The sequence below is a fragment of the Lagopus muta genome, chromosome 25 (genome assembly GCF_023343835.1).
Source record: "Lagopus muta isolate bLagMut1 chromosome 25, bLagMut1 primary, whole genome shotgun sequence".
In the NCBI taxonomy this organism is placed as follows: domain Eukaryota; kingdom Metazoa; phylum Chordata; class Aves; order Galliformes; family Phasianidae; genus Lagopus; species Lagopus muta.
In genome coordinates this window covers 3,719,220-3,734,854 of record NC_064457.1, presented here as the reverse complement: position 1 = coordinate 3,734,854, position 15,635 = coordinate 3,719,220, and the positions used below count along the sequence as shown (strand labels likewise).

The 15,635-nt window shown below is 55.7% G+C and overlaps 3 protein-coding genes across 9 annotated transcripts; all 3 read right to left on the bottom strand.

The window, feature by feature from the left end:
• Window positions 1–98: 98 nt before the first annotated feature.
• RDM1 (RAD52 motif containing 1) lies at window positions 99–4,854 on the bottom strand. Of its 7 annotated transcripts, XM_048927140.1 has the most exons (7): window positions 4,751–4,854; window positions 3,367–3,546; window positions 3,114–3,236; window positions 2,317–2,470; window positions 2,129–2,227; window positions 1,289–1,377; window positions 99–743 (listed from the first exon to the last, which is right to left on the bottom strand). In XM_048927140.1, exons 1-7 carry the CDS (start codon window positions 4,835–4,837, stop codon window positions 642–644), a joined length of 834 nt encoding a protein of 277 aa, XP_048783097.1. In that variant the 5' UTR covers window positions 4,838–4,854; the 3' UTR covers window positions 99–641. The 7 variants fall into 7 exon arrangements, 6 of the variants coding, with proteins under 6 accessions (XP_048783097.1, XP_048783095.1, XP_048783098.1 ...); XM_048927138.1 differs by lacking the exon at window positions 4,751–4,854 and having other exon boundaries at window positions 3,367–4,138; XR_007373322.1 differs by lacking the exon at window positions 4,751–4,854 and having other exon boundaries at window positions 719–743; window positions 2,129–2,232; window positions 3,367–4,146.
• A 55-nt stretch (window positions 4,855–4,909) lies between these two features.
• On the bottom strand, window positions 4,910–7,404 carry LOC125684358 (somatotropin; the record flags this gene model as incomplete). The annotated part of the gene is made up of 4 exons (XM_048926491.1): window positions 4,910–5,220; window positions 6,249–6,410; window positions 6,670–6,786; window positions 7,207–7,404. Coding segments are annotated over 4 exons (678 nt in total), but the record flags the coding sequence as incomplete, so codon positions are not given.
• Window positions 7,405–10,671: 3,267 nt separating this feature from the next.
• On the bottom strand, window positions 10,672–14,967 carry CD79B (CD79b molecule). The gene is made up of 6 exons (XM_048926740.1): window positions 14,789–14,967; window positions 13,364–13,405; window positions 12,716–13,027; window positions 12,129–12,247; window positions 11,842–11,883; window positions 10,672–11,540 (listed from the first exon to the last, which is right to left on the bottom strand). Exons 1-6 carry the CDS (start codon window positions 14,853–14,855, stop codon window positions 11,442–11,444), a joined length of 681 nt encoding a protein of 226 aa, XP_048782697.1. The 5' UTR covers window positions 14,856–14,967; the 3' UTR covers window positions 10,672–11,441.
• Between the last annotated feature and the right edge of the window lie 668 nt (window positions 14,968–15,635).

Genomic DNA, 15,635 nt, shown 5'->3' with positions numbered 1-15,635 from the left:
TGAAATGAACATTCCCTCCCCACCGCGAGCCCTTCAGATCTATGGAGGCAGATGGACATTCCCACCGAATTCACTGCCCCAAAGATTCACACAGCACACAGGGTTACAAAAAAATTTAATGAAAAACATGTTCTAAGTTAAAAAGAATCCTTGTTTTACATCACAACGAAGTCCCAGCTGTTCGGAACATCAGCGCAGGGCTGCGGTTTGTCTCCCTAAGAGAATTTCACCCCGAGGAGCATCACTTGTAAGTACACAGCTACTCCTGCTGGTACGACGTCTCTCACTGCCTCTGTCTTTCTCCTGCTGATCACAGCTAACCCAAACTGCTCTGGCTTGTTCATTTCATTTTTTCTGAGTGCTGTGCACATCTGTTATGCTGTCTAAATAATCACCACGTAGGTAAGCTTGCTTCCATATATAGCTGACCTGGATAGGCTGACAGGAAAACACTTTCTCTCCAGAAACATCATACATTTTTGTAGCTTAATTTTAGTAACTGTAGGTCCGTTGCCCATTTCTTTCACTGTATTTCTTCTGTATTTGGAGAAAAATAAAAGGTTGGATATGAGGTAGTTGTCACAGCTTTAGACTTTCATCCCTAACCAAACTTTTGGAAGTGATCTGAAGGCAGAGCTGCGCTACTTAGATGGCACCTCCCACACGGGGAGCTCATCACCCACAGACAGGTCAGACAAAACTTCTTCTTCAAAGTCAAGCGGTTCCAAAGGCAATTCATTGACCTGGGAAGAAAAATCCAAGCCAAGTCAATTTCATCTCCTCAACAGATAAAAGAAATCGGGCGGACGTTGGCTGTTTCAGACACAAAAACACCTCCTGTTTCAGTTACACTCAGTGAGAAAGGAAGGTTGTTGCTCTGGACAATAGGTGACTCAGTGTCACCAAACAGAGCAATGTGTCACAAGGTTCCCGAGCCACTTCCTTCATGCAAACTGCAGGAGGAATCGGACACGGCTCTGATGCATCACGTGAGAGCAATGCTTGCTTTCAAAAGAGCTGAGAACCTGCTGAGGGCAGTGTGGAAAAGCTGGCGTTCAGAATTCATCTCTCGTGTGCGGTGACAACCAGTGCACTGCGTGTCTGACAGCTCTCACAGTTACCTGCAGGGCTTCCCCCAAGCTTTTAGCAGTCATTCCCTGGGGGTGGCATAAGGCCATGAAGTGCATTTCTGGATGGGGAGTTTTATTGAAGATCTTATTAAAAAATCACTGGGTTTAACCTACTGTAACTTGACTGGGATTTCCAGTCACAGACGCTGTGCTGTTACCTGAACAAGCCCCTCCAGCTCCTCCTCTGTTAGGAAGTCTGTGGGCTCCTCTGCAGCCTGGTTGTACTCCACGGCCACTTTACCACTCTCTGGAATGGAACACAGGCAGAGAGCTGCTTGCTGTGTGCAGTGACACCAATCTACCCTCAGCTCCACGTGGGGCAGCTCTACTTCATTACTGCTGTGATTCCAGAGTGGAGGAAGGACGCAGCTGAAGGCTTTGTCACGTTAATTACAAGGTACAGGGGACAAGAGCAGGGGTGGTTACTGCATTGGGTAATGCTGCTGCTTCTCTGCAGAAAACCAAAAGGTTCTGACTGAACGGAGTGGAAACTGAAAACGAGGATATGGAACACGTTAATTACCGGGCTGTGTTGTGTGATGGACCAGAAGGCACAAAGCACTGCAAAGTATCTGTATCCAGAAACCCACCCTTCTAAGGAATGCCTTAAAGAATCCCGGGCAGGAAGCTGGCAGGTTAACGAAATCCTGCTGGATTTAACAAAGCTGCTGCTCAGATGCTGCATCGGCAGCACAGCGCGAGGCGGCGCTCAGTGCAAAGTCCTTCCTTTGGGGATGAGGATGGCAGCACTGGCCTCGGCACACCAAGGCCTCTCCTGAAGTTGAATGCATTGAGGGCCAAAGCACTCAGTTATCACATAATTCAGCACCAGCTGAAGGCTCGGAAAACACCAGATGTGAAATCCAGGGAGAACACATCCAGCAGCTCCTGGGTAGGCATTCGTTAACTGAAATCTCCAATCGTAGCCCCAGAGACATTGAGGACAACAGAAGGGCAGGAGCTACCGAGTCCTTGTGCAGCCCCACGCCAGGTCTTACCTAAAACCACGAGGAGAATCTTCTGAAAGGCGCTGGACAAAGCTTTGCCGACTGCGAGCTTCTGAACTCTTCCTGCAGCTGTAACAAACTGCAGAGGATCTGCGCTGGTGAAACAGCAGGTTAATGAAGATGACAGCCTGCAGATGAAGCACATCACTGGGGAATGAAATCAAGTGGCCAAAACGAACCTTCACCACTGCCAACGTCTGCCTCACCGAGCCCAACTCCCCGGCTCCGTACGCCATGGTTGGGCAGCGTTACTTCCACAGCACACAGGTATCTCACACATCGCTTCTTCCCCACTTCCTCATTCTCATCATCAAAGCCAGACACGTTCTGCAGCTGTCGGGAAGGCCGCAAGTCATCGTTTGAGATTAAAGAGGAAGGAGGGGTTGTGACTGAGCGGCCACAGCGTGGCACAGAGCTTTTCTGCACAGCGTGGCAGCGTGTGGGGAGGTGAGGTGGGGATGCTGACTGTTTTGACCCTATTGTAGAAATGTTTCATAGTCTCAGTCACCTCAGGAACTCAGCACACAACAACAAGCTCTGGCACGGCTTCATTCACTGCATGAAACCCGCTGCCCTCACGTGCACAAGCAGAAGCCCAGCCAGTGCCCTTGCCCACAGCAATCTTCTCCCCTCAAGCTTTCAAAATAACCCCAAGCCCCAGTTCCTGTGGCTGTCCTTGTTATTTGCTGACTGGAGGACAATTCTGTTCACTCCACCAACTGCTTTTTTTATGGGATAAATGAGGGGAACATGGGAGAACGAGGGGCAGGCTGATGGCAGTGACAGGGATGTGGCACGGAGGGACACGGCTCAGTGGGCACGGCGGCGATGAGCTGAGGGCTGGGCTTTATGATCCCAGTGGTCTTTTCCAACCTTAATGGTTCATTGAGTGGGCAGGCTGGTGATGGGCTGATGAGCTCAGTGGTCTTTTCCAACCTCAAAGATTCTGATTGTAAGACCATAAAGGGCTCCTTACCGTGATGATACGGCTGCACCAGCCGTTAAAGCCAAGGTAGTGGTTGGCCAATTCCTGGCACTTGTTGCTGTTGAGAGCAAGGACTTGCTGCTGAAATCCCTTCTGCTTGGTGCAAACACAAACCTGCTCAGGGAAGAAGCGAGCAAGTTAGCACAGAGAGCATCTCTGAGATCAACAGATCCACCCAGAGCTCCTGCCCTGCTGCTGAAGGTCCTGGTGCTGAGGGATGGCACAGCTTGGCCGTCCTCCTTACCTTCATTGGAGAGTTCTGAAACAGCTTTTGCCCGTTGCACGCCTGCTGGGCTCTGCTGGCATCTGCAGCTGAGTAGAACTTGATGATGGCATAGCAGCCAGGCCCTGCCACAGCAGCATTGCTGTGTGCTCGCACCGAGTAGAGCAACCCAAATTTTGAAAACACTGAAAACAGGGCATGCTTTGGAAACAAACAAACAAGCAAACAGAACAACAAACCAACACAGAAACACAAACAACAAACGAACCAAGGGAAAAAAGTGCATCTTGTAGAACATCCATGGGTGCCCAGAGGCTGACCAGCTCCTTCCCTCTGCCCTCTTGCTTTCTGAGGGCTTTGCTGAAGCTCTGTTACACACTTTAGCAGCTTCATTGCAGCTCTCTGACACTTTGCTGCTCTCTCAGCAGCTTTGCTTTGCAAACCAGAGGGACACAAATCTCCCTCCCCTCCCTCAGGATTGCCCAGAATGCCTCAAGACAGTTAAAATATGATCCAAACAATACAAGGCAATGATTACAAGGTGGGAGTGAGGGTAAAAATTACATTAGCACGAAGGGAACGTAGTGGGAGAGTTGGTCAGTGCAACGGGGGAACTGAGCTGTTATATCCCCCAGCATCACCCTTCAGGACCAGGGGTCTGGGCTCCACTCCTCAGCCCCAAGAGGGGCCCAGCTGTAGCCCCCATCCCAGGTCCTTCCCCAGGCCCCTGATCCCATCCTCAGCTCCTGATCCCCATCCCCGTCCCTGCCCCAATCCCAATCCCAACCCCAATCTCATTTCCAGGCCCAGTCCCCAGTCTCAGGCCCAGGCCCCGACCCCATCCCCATCCCCATCCCCATCCCCATCCCCAATTTCACGCCCTGACCCCATCCCCAGCCCCTTCCCCAACCCCAGGCCCTGGCCCCATCCTCAGACCCCAGCCCCAGGCCCTGACCCCATCTCCAGCTCCTGACAACCCCAGGCTTTGATCCCAATTCCCCCACCCCCATCCCCAGGCCCCAACCCCAATCTCAAACCCAGCCCCAGGCCTCAGCCCCATCCTCAGGCCCAGTCCCAATCCCTGCTCCAGGCCCAGGCCTCACCCTCCGCACCCCCAACCCAGCCCCCCACCCCCAACTCCATCCCCAACCCCCCCAATCCCATCCTCAGCCCCAAGCCCCCCCCCCAGCCCCAGGCCTCAACCCCAGGCCCAGGCCCCGACTCCATCCCCAGACTTCAACCCCAACCCCGGCCCCAGGCCCGACTGCAGGTCCTGACAACCCCAGAGTTCGATCCCAATCCCAATTTCCACCTCACCCCCACCCCCAGGCCCCAACCCCAATCTCAAACCCAGCCCCAGCCCTGAGCCCCAGTCTCCATCCCCAGGCCTCAGCCCCATCCCCACCTCCAGGCCCGGCCGTGGCTCCAGCCCCCACACCAGCAATGTCTGCGCGCTGCCCGCAGGCACCCGGAACTCCAGCACCTCCGCCATGCCCGCTCCTCCTTCCTCCCTCCCCTTTACCAGCCCTCAGCCCGCCCCAAACCCTCCCTGCGTCCCCAGCCAGCAGACAAAGCTCAGCGTTGCGGGATTTTATTCCTCGTGTTTTTGGTGTTGGGGTGGAGGGGGGGGGGGGGGGAATGGGGCCGTCAGCCTCGTCACGGGCGCGGAGAGCCTCAGATGTTGCAGTTGCTCTCCCCAAAGCGCCGGCACTTCATCACCTTCAGGTAGGTCTCCACTTTGTGCAGGTCCTTCTTGAAGCAGGACAGCAGGCCGTAGTTCTTCAGCAGGGCGTCCTCGCTGCGCAGGTGGATGTCGAACCTGTCGTAGGTGGGTCTGAGGAGCTGCGGGCCCCGCGGGCTGCGGTCCTCCAACTCCTGCGGGATGAGAGGGCTGCGGCTGAGCGAGGGGCTGCTGGCAAAGTGAGGCTGTCTTTGCTCGTGCTTTAACAGTGAACAAAGCTCTGACCCAGCCCTGGGCATCATGGAGCTGTGAGCTGCAGCCCCTGCTCACCCCGCGTGGCTCAGGACTGTTTGGGGTGAGTGAACGGTTCTGGGTGCTCTGGGTATCGGTTCTCAGGACCTGCACTCGTATCAATGGATGGCAAAATCTGGAAGAGGTGCTGCGCGTGGAGCTGCAGCTGGAGTGTGATGGGATCACGGCGTGGTTGGGTTGGAAGGGACCTCAAACACTGCAGGACTGTGGAATCACAGCCTGGTTGGGTTGGAAAGGACCTTGAAGTTCGTAGTACCATTGGATCACAGCATAATTGGGTTGGAAGGAACCTCAAAGATCACAGAAGTGTGGAATCACAGCACGGTTGGGTGGGAAGGGACCTCAAAGCGCCCCCAGTCCCACCCCCTGCCATGGGCTGGGTGCCCCCCACCAACTCAGGCTGCCCAGGGCCCCATCCGTGGCCTTGAGACCTCCAGGGAAGGGGCACCACAACTTTTCTGCACAAAAATGTCAGGACAGAGGGTCTGTTTGCTCCCAAGCCTGGCTTTTCTAGTTATTTAGGGTCTATAAGATACAAACAATTGTCTATGCTCATGTGGCACAGGTGTGGGTCTCCAGCTGCGGTGATGCTGAGCACATCCAAGAAAGGATTCTGACAATAAGCAACATCATTCAAAATAACAAAGCGAAACTTCATCATGGAGCTGTTAATGTTGGAAAGACCCAAAGCCCAGCCCCAACCCACCCCCCATCCCATAACCACGTCCCTCAGTGTCACATCCCCACGTTCCTGGGACACCTCCAGGGATGGTGAACCTCCCCCCATCTCCTTGGGCAGCCGTGCCAATGCGTTAAGAACAGCACCTGTGAGTCTGGGCGCTGCGTTCACCTAAATGTCAGGGAAGAGAGAAATATCAGAGCGCAGGCCCCCATCAGGACGCAGACTTACCCTCATCAGGGCTTGGATCCCTTCTTCCAGGTCCTTTAGTTTCTCAAACACTCTGTCTGAGGTGCCGAAAACCAAATTGTTTGTGAACACCTTGCTCAGGTATTGCACGGGGGTCAGCCAGGACTGGATGAGAACCAGTGAAAACCGAAGCAGCTCCATGTCCTGAAATTACCAAAGGATTTCAGAGCTGTGCAGTGAGGTGTTCCTGCAGTGCTGCTGCGTGCCCTGCTCTCCCTGAAGCAGCCCGGAGGAGCTGAGCGCCACCACTCAGACCTGAAGACTTTATTTAGGGGGGGAATAGGATTTCCTGCCCGACCCGCGTCTTTCTGCACGCAGGGTGTGAAAAGGAAGAATCCCAGGAGAGGTGGAAACCCTGTGTTCCATAGAACAGCGCTGTGTGCGCCGGGGGGAGACGACTCACCGATTTCTGCTGGGCGTCATCCTTCCCTGTGGGAGCTGGGATGGTTTCCGAGTAACAAAATGCGGCCTGGGAGTTTTTGTTGGTGTACCTCTGGTCCTCCGGAATATAGGTGCGTTCCTGTGGAGACACCCCAGAGACACTCAGAGCGTGGAGAAGACGAGAGAAGAGCACGGACTCTTTCCTCTCTCTTTCCTGGCAGGTTGCAAGAAGGAAACGTGGCACACGATGTGCATCTCTGTGCAGGTGGGAAAGCGGAGCACAGCACTGCTGGACTTACGGATCTGCTCTCATTGAGGCAGAGGGTTGAGGTGAGCACAGAACACAGGGACAGGAGGAGGGGACTCCTTGCAGGAGGAGGCAGAGAGCCGTGGGGAGGGCGGGCTGGTCGGTCATCAGCTGTCCTGCCCCATGCAGACCCTTCTGTCTCCTCAGGAGACACTGACAGCTGAGAAGTCTTTGCTTGCAGGGTTGTACACAGGGTGGGAAGCCACGGCGCGCTCCTGGCAACATCAAACTAACAAGACGGCCAACACTTACGAACTCTTTGTACGTCTCAGCAGCCAGGAGGTGGAGGTGCTGAGCCCTCAGCACAGCGTTGGCAAACAGGTTGGAGAGGGGCATGGCAGGGAAGGTGGCAGCAGCGCCCTGCGGCAGTCCCAGCGTGACCACAGCAACGAGGAGAGGAGAAAACCACGAGCCTGCAGCAGAGCGCAGAGGAGAGGGGTTACAGGAGAGGGGTTACAGGAGAGGGGTTACCTGTCCTTTGGTGGCATCTGGGATCAGTGTTGCGCCCACCTGTGAGTGCAGCCCCCCACAAAACCCCATCCCCTCTCCCTGGGTGCGCCCCTGATGCTCAGGAGTCATTGTTGCTCCATGGAAACTGGAGTTCATCCCTTTGTTTTCCCCTCATGTTTTTCAGTAGGTTTCCCCTTCCCGAGCAGAGCACAGGGCGCCCTTTGGTGCCTGAGCAAACAGGACGGAGAGCAGTGGGTGAGGAGTGGGAACGGCTCAGCTGAGCCTCTGCACCATGCTGCTGCCACTGCACTGCCTCCACTGGGACCAGAGGTGGTTGCATTGCCTGTGCTGTGGCTCCCTGGGACACAGCTAGCATCTGGAGGTCACTGCCAAGCCTGAAGGTTATCAACCCTTCACATCAGCTCACACCAGTGCCCACTTACACAGGTTAATCTCAGTGGAGGTGAACTGGAGTGGAGGAATGCTCTGGAGCCTGCAGGACTTGGACAAGTGCAGGATTGAATTGTTATCTTTGAAGCGCCTTTCAACCCAGGCCATTCTGAGGGTCTACGATTAGACATCACCCTGCTCTCTGTTCAGAGCCTTGGAATTGAGTTTTCATATCCCTGGCAGCACATATGATAGCGATAACCGTTACAACTCTGCTTTGCCTCGTTCTCTGCATTCTGCAGCTCATTCCTGCCCCTTGCCAAGGTTGGGCTCAGGGTTACCTGACTGTTCGTGGTATGAAGTCGCACTGTAGGAAAGATGTCCTTTGTCACTGATCTGTAAGCTGCCACCTTTTAATTCAGAGCCCCCCAGCGCCGCCCCACCATCGCATCCCACCACCCAAAGCGCTTTGATGGCACGTCTGTTAAAGCTGAGGTAAAGCAAAGTACCTGGAGCCATTCCCGCCACGAGAGCTGCTTGGGAGCTGCTTGAGCGTTTCCTCCTTTCATCCAGGTGATGATGCCAGGTGAGACACCCCTTATATAGGGGGCTCTGTTTAAAATGGATGGGGCGTTCGCCATTACTGCCACCTCTCCATATCCCCTCCTTGCATAAATGCAGATGTGCTCGCCATGGTGCCACCTCATTCTAGTCATTTATACGGAGATGGAAAGGTTGGGGAGGATGTTTGCCTGGGGATAAAATTAGTGCTGAACTTTTTCTTCATATTCTGCTGTTTATTGCAACCAGAGGTTGTGTCACCATTGGAAAACCCATCCCAAATCTGTTCTGTGCTTACACGGGGGGATTTCCCACACAGGTAGAAAATCCAGCTGGTTTTCCTGCCTGGTTTTTCTGCCCCACAGTTCACAGGGCAGCGCAGGGCACTTCTGGCTTAGAGCAGGTGGGGTGGCTCCCCATGTAGTGGGGTTGGGATGGCTGTTGTCAGAAGAGCTTCCCAGGCAGTGCTCGCTTGGATCCAGCTGCCCATGCAGAAGCCAGTGGCAGAGCGCTGGGACGTCTCTCAGCTCCTCCTTTGGACAAAGCTTTGGGGTCTGGCGATGGCAGTGATCCCACAGCCTTGTGCTTTGTGAGAAAAAACCCGCAGTCAGCTGCTTTCTGCTTCTGCCTGGTAGGAATGAGAGGCAGCTCTGCATTAAGCAGAGGAGCGGTGTGGAGAGGAGGAAGAGAAGAAGGGGAAGAGCAGAAGCCCAGCACGCCTTTCCCTGAGCCGCACAATGCAGAACCTGGGGTGGACGACTGCAGGAGGGCTTTCACTCCCCATAGGGCACCGACAGCACTTTGCCCCCCTGGCTGTGGGTCCAACCTGCCCCTGGTTTGGCTCTGATTTCCAAGAGCAGCATCATCACCGCAGCGCAGGGTGTGAGAGCTCGTTAATAAACGAGCTGTTCCGAGAAGCCCCGCGCGTAAATGTCAGTCCCTAGAGGAGAGGGAACAGTGGGTCCTGCAGCTATCAGGTATCCGGTCACCCAATAGCCAGCAACATCTGGGGGTGTTTTTCTGCTCCGGGCTGTTTAAATATGCCCATGTTTGTCAGAGGTGAGCAGAGCAGCAGGCACCAGGCTCTGCTGCTGTTAGCAGTGAAGCCACAGCAGCGGCACCGAGCCCCGCTGCCCTGCTGCCCCTGCAGCCCTGTGAGTAAAAGCACAGCATGAAAAGCCAACCCTTTCCATCTTGCAGCCAGGAGATGCCACCTTCCACGCTGTGCACTGCCCTAGAGGGCCGTTTCCCCCCCTACTTGCCTTCAGTGGGGCAGAAGGCGATGTGTCACTGAGATCTCATGCCACTGCCACAGTGACAGTTGCATAAGCAGCTCTCAGATATCAGCTTGGCATCCTTCTGCCTTTCACGTGCCCACGTGTGCAACCAAAGGGTCGTGTCAGAAAGCAGCGTGACGCTCAGTGTCCTCCAAAATCCTGTTCTTATTTGAAAGAAGGAATCCTTTTCCTTCCCTTTTCCTTCCCTTCCCTTTTCTCTTTCCCTCTTCCTTTCCCCTTTCCCCCTCCCTTTCCTTCCCTGGTGGTCCCACATCCTCCTGCTTTGCTGCTGCACCCCAGCAGCGTTTGGACAGAGGAGGCAATGTTCCCTGCAGGTGTGTGTGCACCCAGCCCTCCTCCAGTGCTGGAACCAGGCAATATCACAGCCTGGGCTGTACATTCAGGCCCACACTTATTTACACCGACTGCGCTTTAAATACAGACCTATTTCAGTATAAAACTACAACAAAACCCCTCTCTCTGCTTCCTAGAAGCTAATGTAAGCGTTTAAAATAACGCAGCAATGCAGAAATATTTATTTGCTTCTGACATTTCAAAGGAAGCTGAGGCCCCGTGCTAAGAGCAGCCAGGCAGCAGAGCGGAACTGGGGTCACCGAAACTGCTTTTGTCACCAGTGGTTTCCTCTGCAGGTGCAGCTGCAGGCGCTGCGTGTCTGCGTGGCTCTGCTCGTTGGGTGACTTGTTTACAGAGCACAGAAAGCAGTTGGGCGCTGGGAAGGCTGAAACGCTCTCCTTCCTCTTCCATTTCATCGCTGGAAATGGCGCGGGGGGCTGAGCCCTGAAATCCTGCACAGCTTGGGAACCGGGGCTCGTTTCTCCCTGCTGAGCAGCCCTGTTTCCTCACGGTTTACCCTCAGGCTCTGCAGGCTGTTTCAGGAAGCAGCGCAGTCCCGTCTGCTTCTCCTCGGGGCCGAGGCGCAGTGAGCTGCCCGCTGCAGCCGCCCCACGAGGGACCTTCAGCCCATTGCCACCCCAACACCCCCAGCACCAGGGCTGGGCACAGTACAACACAGCTCGGATGCCTGCAGGTGTGCAAGGTGGGAATTCACCCAGCACCTTTATTAGGACTTGAAAGAGCAGTTGGACGTTTGCGTCCTGCTATTTACATCCTTCCCATCGGTTCTCACATCGCTGTGACGCAGCTCCTCCTGGAGAGGAGCAAGCCCTCCGTGTGCCCGTTGTCTCCTTGGTCTTCCCTCAAGTCTATGGGATAAAACAAGGCACTGGTGGAGGATCCTCCATCTCAGACAACAACCAACTTCGTCAACTTCCAGCTTGGCCAACTGGACACGTCTGTGGCTTGAGAGAGAACGCAGTGGCCCCAGATCTACCAGCCCCACGGTGCTGCTCGCATGGCTCCCCTACCAGGAGCATGGGGCTGCTGGGGGTCTCAGAGCCCAGCAGGGTCCTTGCAGCGTGGGGGGGAATTGTGTCTGTCCATGGGGTCACCAGCGTAGCACCTTGGTGGCAGTAACCATGCCACAGCTCAGCACCATGGTGTGGGGCTGCCTGGCATTTGGGGCTGCTGGGCTCTGAGGTTGGTTCCTAATATCTACGTAGGGTTTTGGGGTTGAGCAGTGGGGCAGGATGGGCAGCAGCCAGGGCAGGACAGTCTCGCTTGCGCAGCTTGGATGCGACCAAGCGAGAGCTGAGAGGCAGCAGGACCTGAGCTCTGTACAAGGCAGCTGGAGGTGGTGGCACCAAGTCCTTGCAGGTCCATGGTGGCACCGGTGTGGTGCTGCCATGGGGTGATGCTGCTGATGCCATCCTGGTGGTGGGGCAGCACCCCTCACTCCTCTCCTGGGTGCTCCCCCACTGTCCATTTGGCCTTCATGTCCCGGAAAGGAGTGATGTCCTCGTAGGTGGCAATTTGCTCCACCTCCAGGCCCTGCCAAGAAGGAAGAGGTTGGGATACGAGGAACCCCCAGCAGGGATCCATCCCTAGAGTGTTCCCCCAGGGAAGAAGGCAGCTTCTGGGATGGGAGGAGATGGTGATAGGTGGGTGAACGTGCACAGAGCTTGGCTTGGCCCGTATCCACAGCTCTTTATGGGCAACGTGCATCAAGCACTGGGGGTGAACGTGCTCTGTATGCCCTACAAGGGCTGGTGGCAGACACCCAGGAGAGCACAGCTGGCTAATCCAAGGGTCTGATTTTGTAGAGGTGTTCTGATCATTCATGCAGCATTACCTCATAGGTGTGGTCTTCCTCGGGTCTTTCCTTTCCGTCACCCTATGGAGAAGAAAGTCACAGGCTGAGTGCCACCAGCACAGCATTCTGTGGGGTCCTCCATCCCCTGCCCCAAAGCCAGGTCCCACAGCCCCCACAGGCAGTCCCACACCCCATGAAATGCTCCCATTCAATGGCCCCAAACACAATCTTGCACTTGCTGCCTTGCCCAGGACGTGGGGCACCACTGGGAGAATGGCAGTGCCAAAACCAGGGACGGCCCCACTACTGGGGATGCTGTCGCTCACCTTCTCTAGGAAGAGGAGCATGGGGACGCTGATGAAGATGACCAGCAGGATGGTCTGGATGATGATGATGGTGTCCTTCAGCGTGTTCCTGTTCTGGATCTGCTGGATGTTGCTGCGACCTGGGAGCAGCAGCACAGGGAAAACCCCAGGTCCCCTCTCTGTGCCGCGCTCCCAATGGCTGGGGACACAGAGAGGAGGGGAATGGGACGATGTCCCCTGGGAGAGACCAGAGCACTGCAACCTGCAGGGGCTGGCATCGGGGGCCAGCTCCACTATGGGACGTCCTGAGCAAGACCAGGAGCAGGGAGAATGTGGTTTGTGTGAGGAAATGTCTGGGATGCGTCTGTGAGATGGGCAGACTGCATACAAAGAGCCATCTGCTGTGTGATGCAGCACCCACTGCTGATCTGAAGCCCATGTGGGCAAACCCATGATGGCCATCCCAGACAGGATGGCACATTTCATGCATCCAGCGCAGGGAGAACTGGGTGCACAGGAACGTGATGTAAGGTTTACAGAGTTGGGAAAAAGGTGAAAAAAAATGGAGAAGCAAGGGAAGTGATGGAAGCGATGGGACTGCCACTCACTCATGACTCTGAGCTCCGTCCCACACAAGTAGGGCTGCCTCTTCTCCTCCGTGAGGTTCTTGCTGTCGCACACGTAGATGCCGTTGTCCTCGTAGCTGATCCTGAAGATGGTGAAGTTGATGTAATCGTTTGTACTCTTGATGCTGAAGCGATCAGAGCTCTGATCCAGCGCTTGGAACTCCTCTCCATCCGCCGGCGCTTTGTACCACTGCATGGCGTGGGGCTGACGGGTGTAGCAGATGAAGTGGACAGGCGTGTTCTTCTTGGCAGCCATGTAGCGTGGGTGCTGCCACAGCCCGAAGCACCCGCTGCCTACGGGGGACACGGGTGGGCACGGCAAGCCAGCAGGCTTTGAGTGCAGACTCATGGTTTTCTATGGGAGCGGCTTCAACGCAATGGTTGCTTGGTGCTCCCACCCCTCTCTTCCCGCACCTCGTTGGAGGTGTGCCCCCAAATGACAGCCCCGTTATCAGAGGGGCAAAGCGGATCCGGCGGTGTGCCCATGTGGGGTTGGGGATGTGCCATGGAGGAGGGCACAGCCTGGAGAAAGGCTTTGGGGCACCTCCAGCTCTGCTGGGGACGGGCAGCCCCATGGATGGGAGGCACCGTGGGGACGTGGGGAAGAGCCCAACAGGTTGGAGGTGTTACCTGTGCTGTTACTGGTGCTGTTCCCGTCTGTTGGGATCCCACCTGTAGGATAGGAGAAGGGGCCTGAGAGAGTGGACAAGGGCCTGTGTAGGACAAACCCATGTAGGACAAACCTGTGTGGACAACCCTGTGTAGGACAAACCCATTTAAGACAAGCCCACGTAGACAAGAACATGTAGGACAAACCCATGCAGAACAAACTCACGTGGGACAAACCCACTTTGTACAAGCCTGTGGAGGGCAAAACCGTGTAAGACAAACCCACGAAGGACAAACCCATATAGGACAACCCCATGTAGGATGAGCCCTTGTAGGACAAACCCATGTAGGACAAACCCACGTGGAGAAGCCTACATAGTACAAAGACTTGTAGGACAAATCTGTGCAGAACAAACCCATGTATGACGAGCCCATGTGGACAAACACGCATAAGAAATTCCAGGTGTGGTGACAAGTGCTGTGCATGCCCACCCCATATGGGACAGCATGCTTTGGAGCATCAGCCAGGCCCTACGGATACAAACCCTTCTACGCCCATCCTGTCTTCCTAATTTCCTCTGGGTAGGCAGCTTTTTGGATGCCATCCCACCCAAAGCTGCCTTTGCTACTCAAGCTGGGGACCCCCAGCACTGCAGGCACCCCGGTTCCCCTTGCTGCAGCTGGGCAGGAAGCACAGCTCTGTTTACTGCGTCGCTTCAGTGCCCACCTCCATCTGCTCTCAGCCCAACCCCACTGACTCCTCGCTGTGCAACACACAGAGCCTCCAAAGCCAAAGTCCCTGTGGCAGCGAATCCCTCAACGCCACCCCAAGAGCCGCAGTGAAACCTGGTGACCAAAACCCTGCAGGGCTCAGGTGGGCACCCAGCAGGAGCCCTTTGGGGGAAAGACCCCCAAGAAAGGACCCCCGGTCTGAAGATGGGGTGGGAGCTGCTGCTGGGTTTGGGGGTTCCCTGCACTGAGCAAGAGGGGAAGGAAGGGGACAGGAGCCACATCCCGGCTTGGAGCGCTGATTCTGCCCTAACAGTTCCACCCCCAAAAACCTTTTTGCTCCCGTTTCTCCCCCTCTCCTTGCTGCTCAAGCTCATGGAGCAAAGGGAGGTGGCTTGGCTGCGGCTTCAGCACTGCGTTGGCCTGATTTCCTCCTATACTCTGATCTCTGAGGGTCGTAAATGGTGAAAAAGAATCCTTTTTTCTGCCCCGTGGCCACGAAGGCTCCGCTGCTTCCAGCTGCCCACCAGCTCCCATCGCCACCACCCGCACCCATGGTCTACCTTCTCGCATGACCACAAAGTTTAAAGCAGATCCATTTGGATGTGGTTGGCTGGATGGAATCCCGTGGTGCACGAGGCGTAGGGACGCATGGTGCTGCGTGCGCTTCCTCACCGCTACGAGCCTCTGCAGCACGGAGCCCACGCTGCTGCCTACCTGCAGCCACAGCCAGCAGCCAGAGGTTGGCCTGGAGCACCCACAGCCTCCTGCAGAAATCCCCCATCTTCTCGCTGCGGGCGGCAGGACAGCATCCAGGTCTCAGCCTTTGCACGGCGTTGCTCCGACCTCCGCACCCGAAAATGGCGAAGTGCTGCTCTACGCACGGCGCTGCCTTTCCTGCTCATGTAAATGGGCTGCAGAGGGGACTTTCCTTTGGGGGGGTGGTTTTGAATGCAGCTCAGACGCTGTGGTGGCCGTCCCTGTGCTGGGCAATGCCAACCCTGGGCTTGCAAAGCTATGCAGGGACCAGAGCCAGTGCTGTCCCTATGGGGAGCCCAAGTGAGGCAGGATTTGGGAACAGGCTGCCCAGGGAGGTGTGGAAATCACCATTCCTGGAGGTGTTCCAGAACCGTGGAGATGTGGCACTGGGAGGCAGGGGGGGGTGGGTTGGGGTTGGACTTGGAGATCTTGGAGGTCTTCTCCAGCCTGAATGATTCTACACGTGGGCACAGTTGGATGGGTTGGGGCTGGACTTGGAGATCTTGGAAGCCTTTTCCAACCTTAACGACTCAATGAATGAGCGTGGTGGGATGGGTGCACCTCCAAGATCCCCAAGTCCAACCCCAACCTGTCCCTACCACAGAATCATTCAGGTTGGAAAAGGCCTCCAAGATCACCAAATCCAACCGCCTCTTCCATCCTGGGTGATTCTCCATGTGGGCACGGTGGGGACGCGCTGCGCTTGGACTTGGGCATCTCGGAGTCTTTTCCAACCTTCACAGTTGTGTGGTTCTGTTTGGGGACGTGGTTTAGCAGGCTTGGTGGGGATGGTTGATGCTTGGAC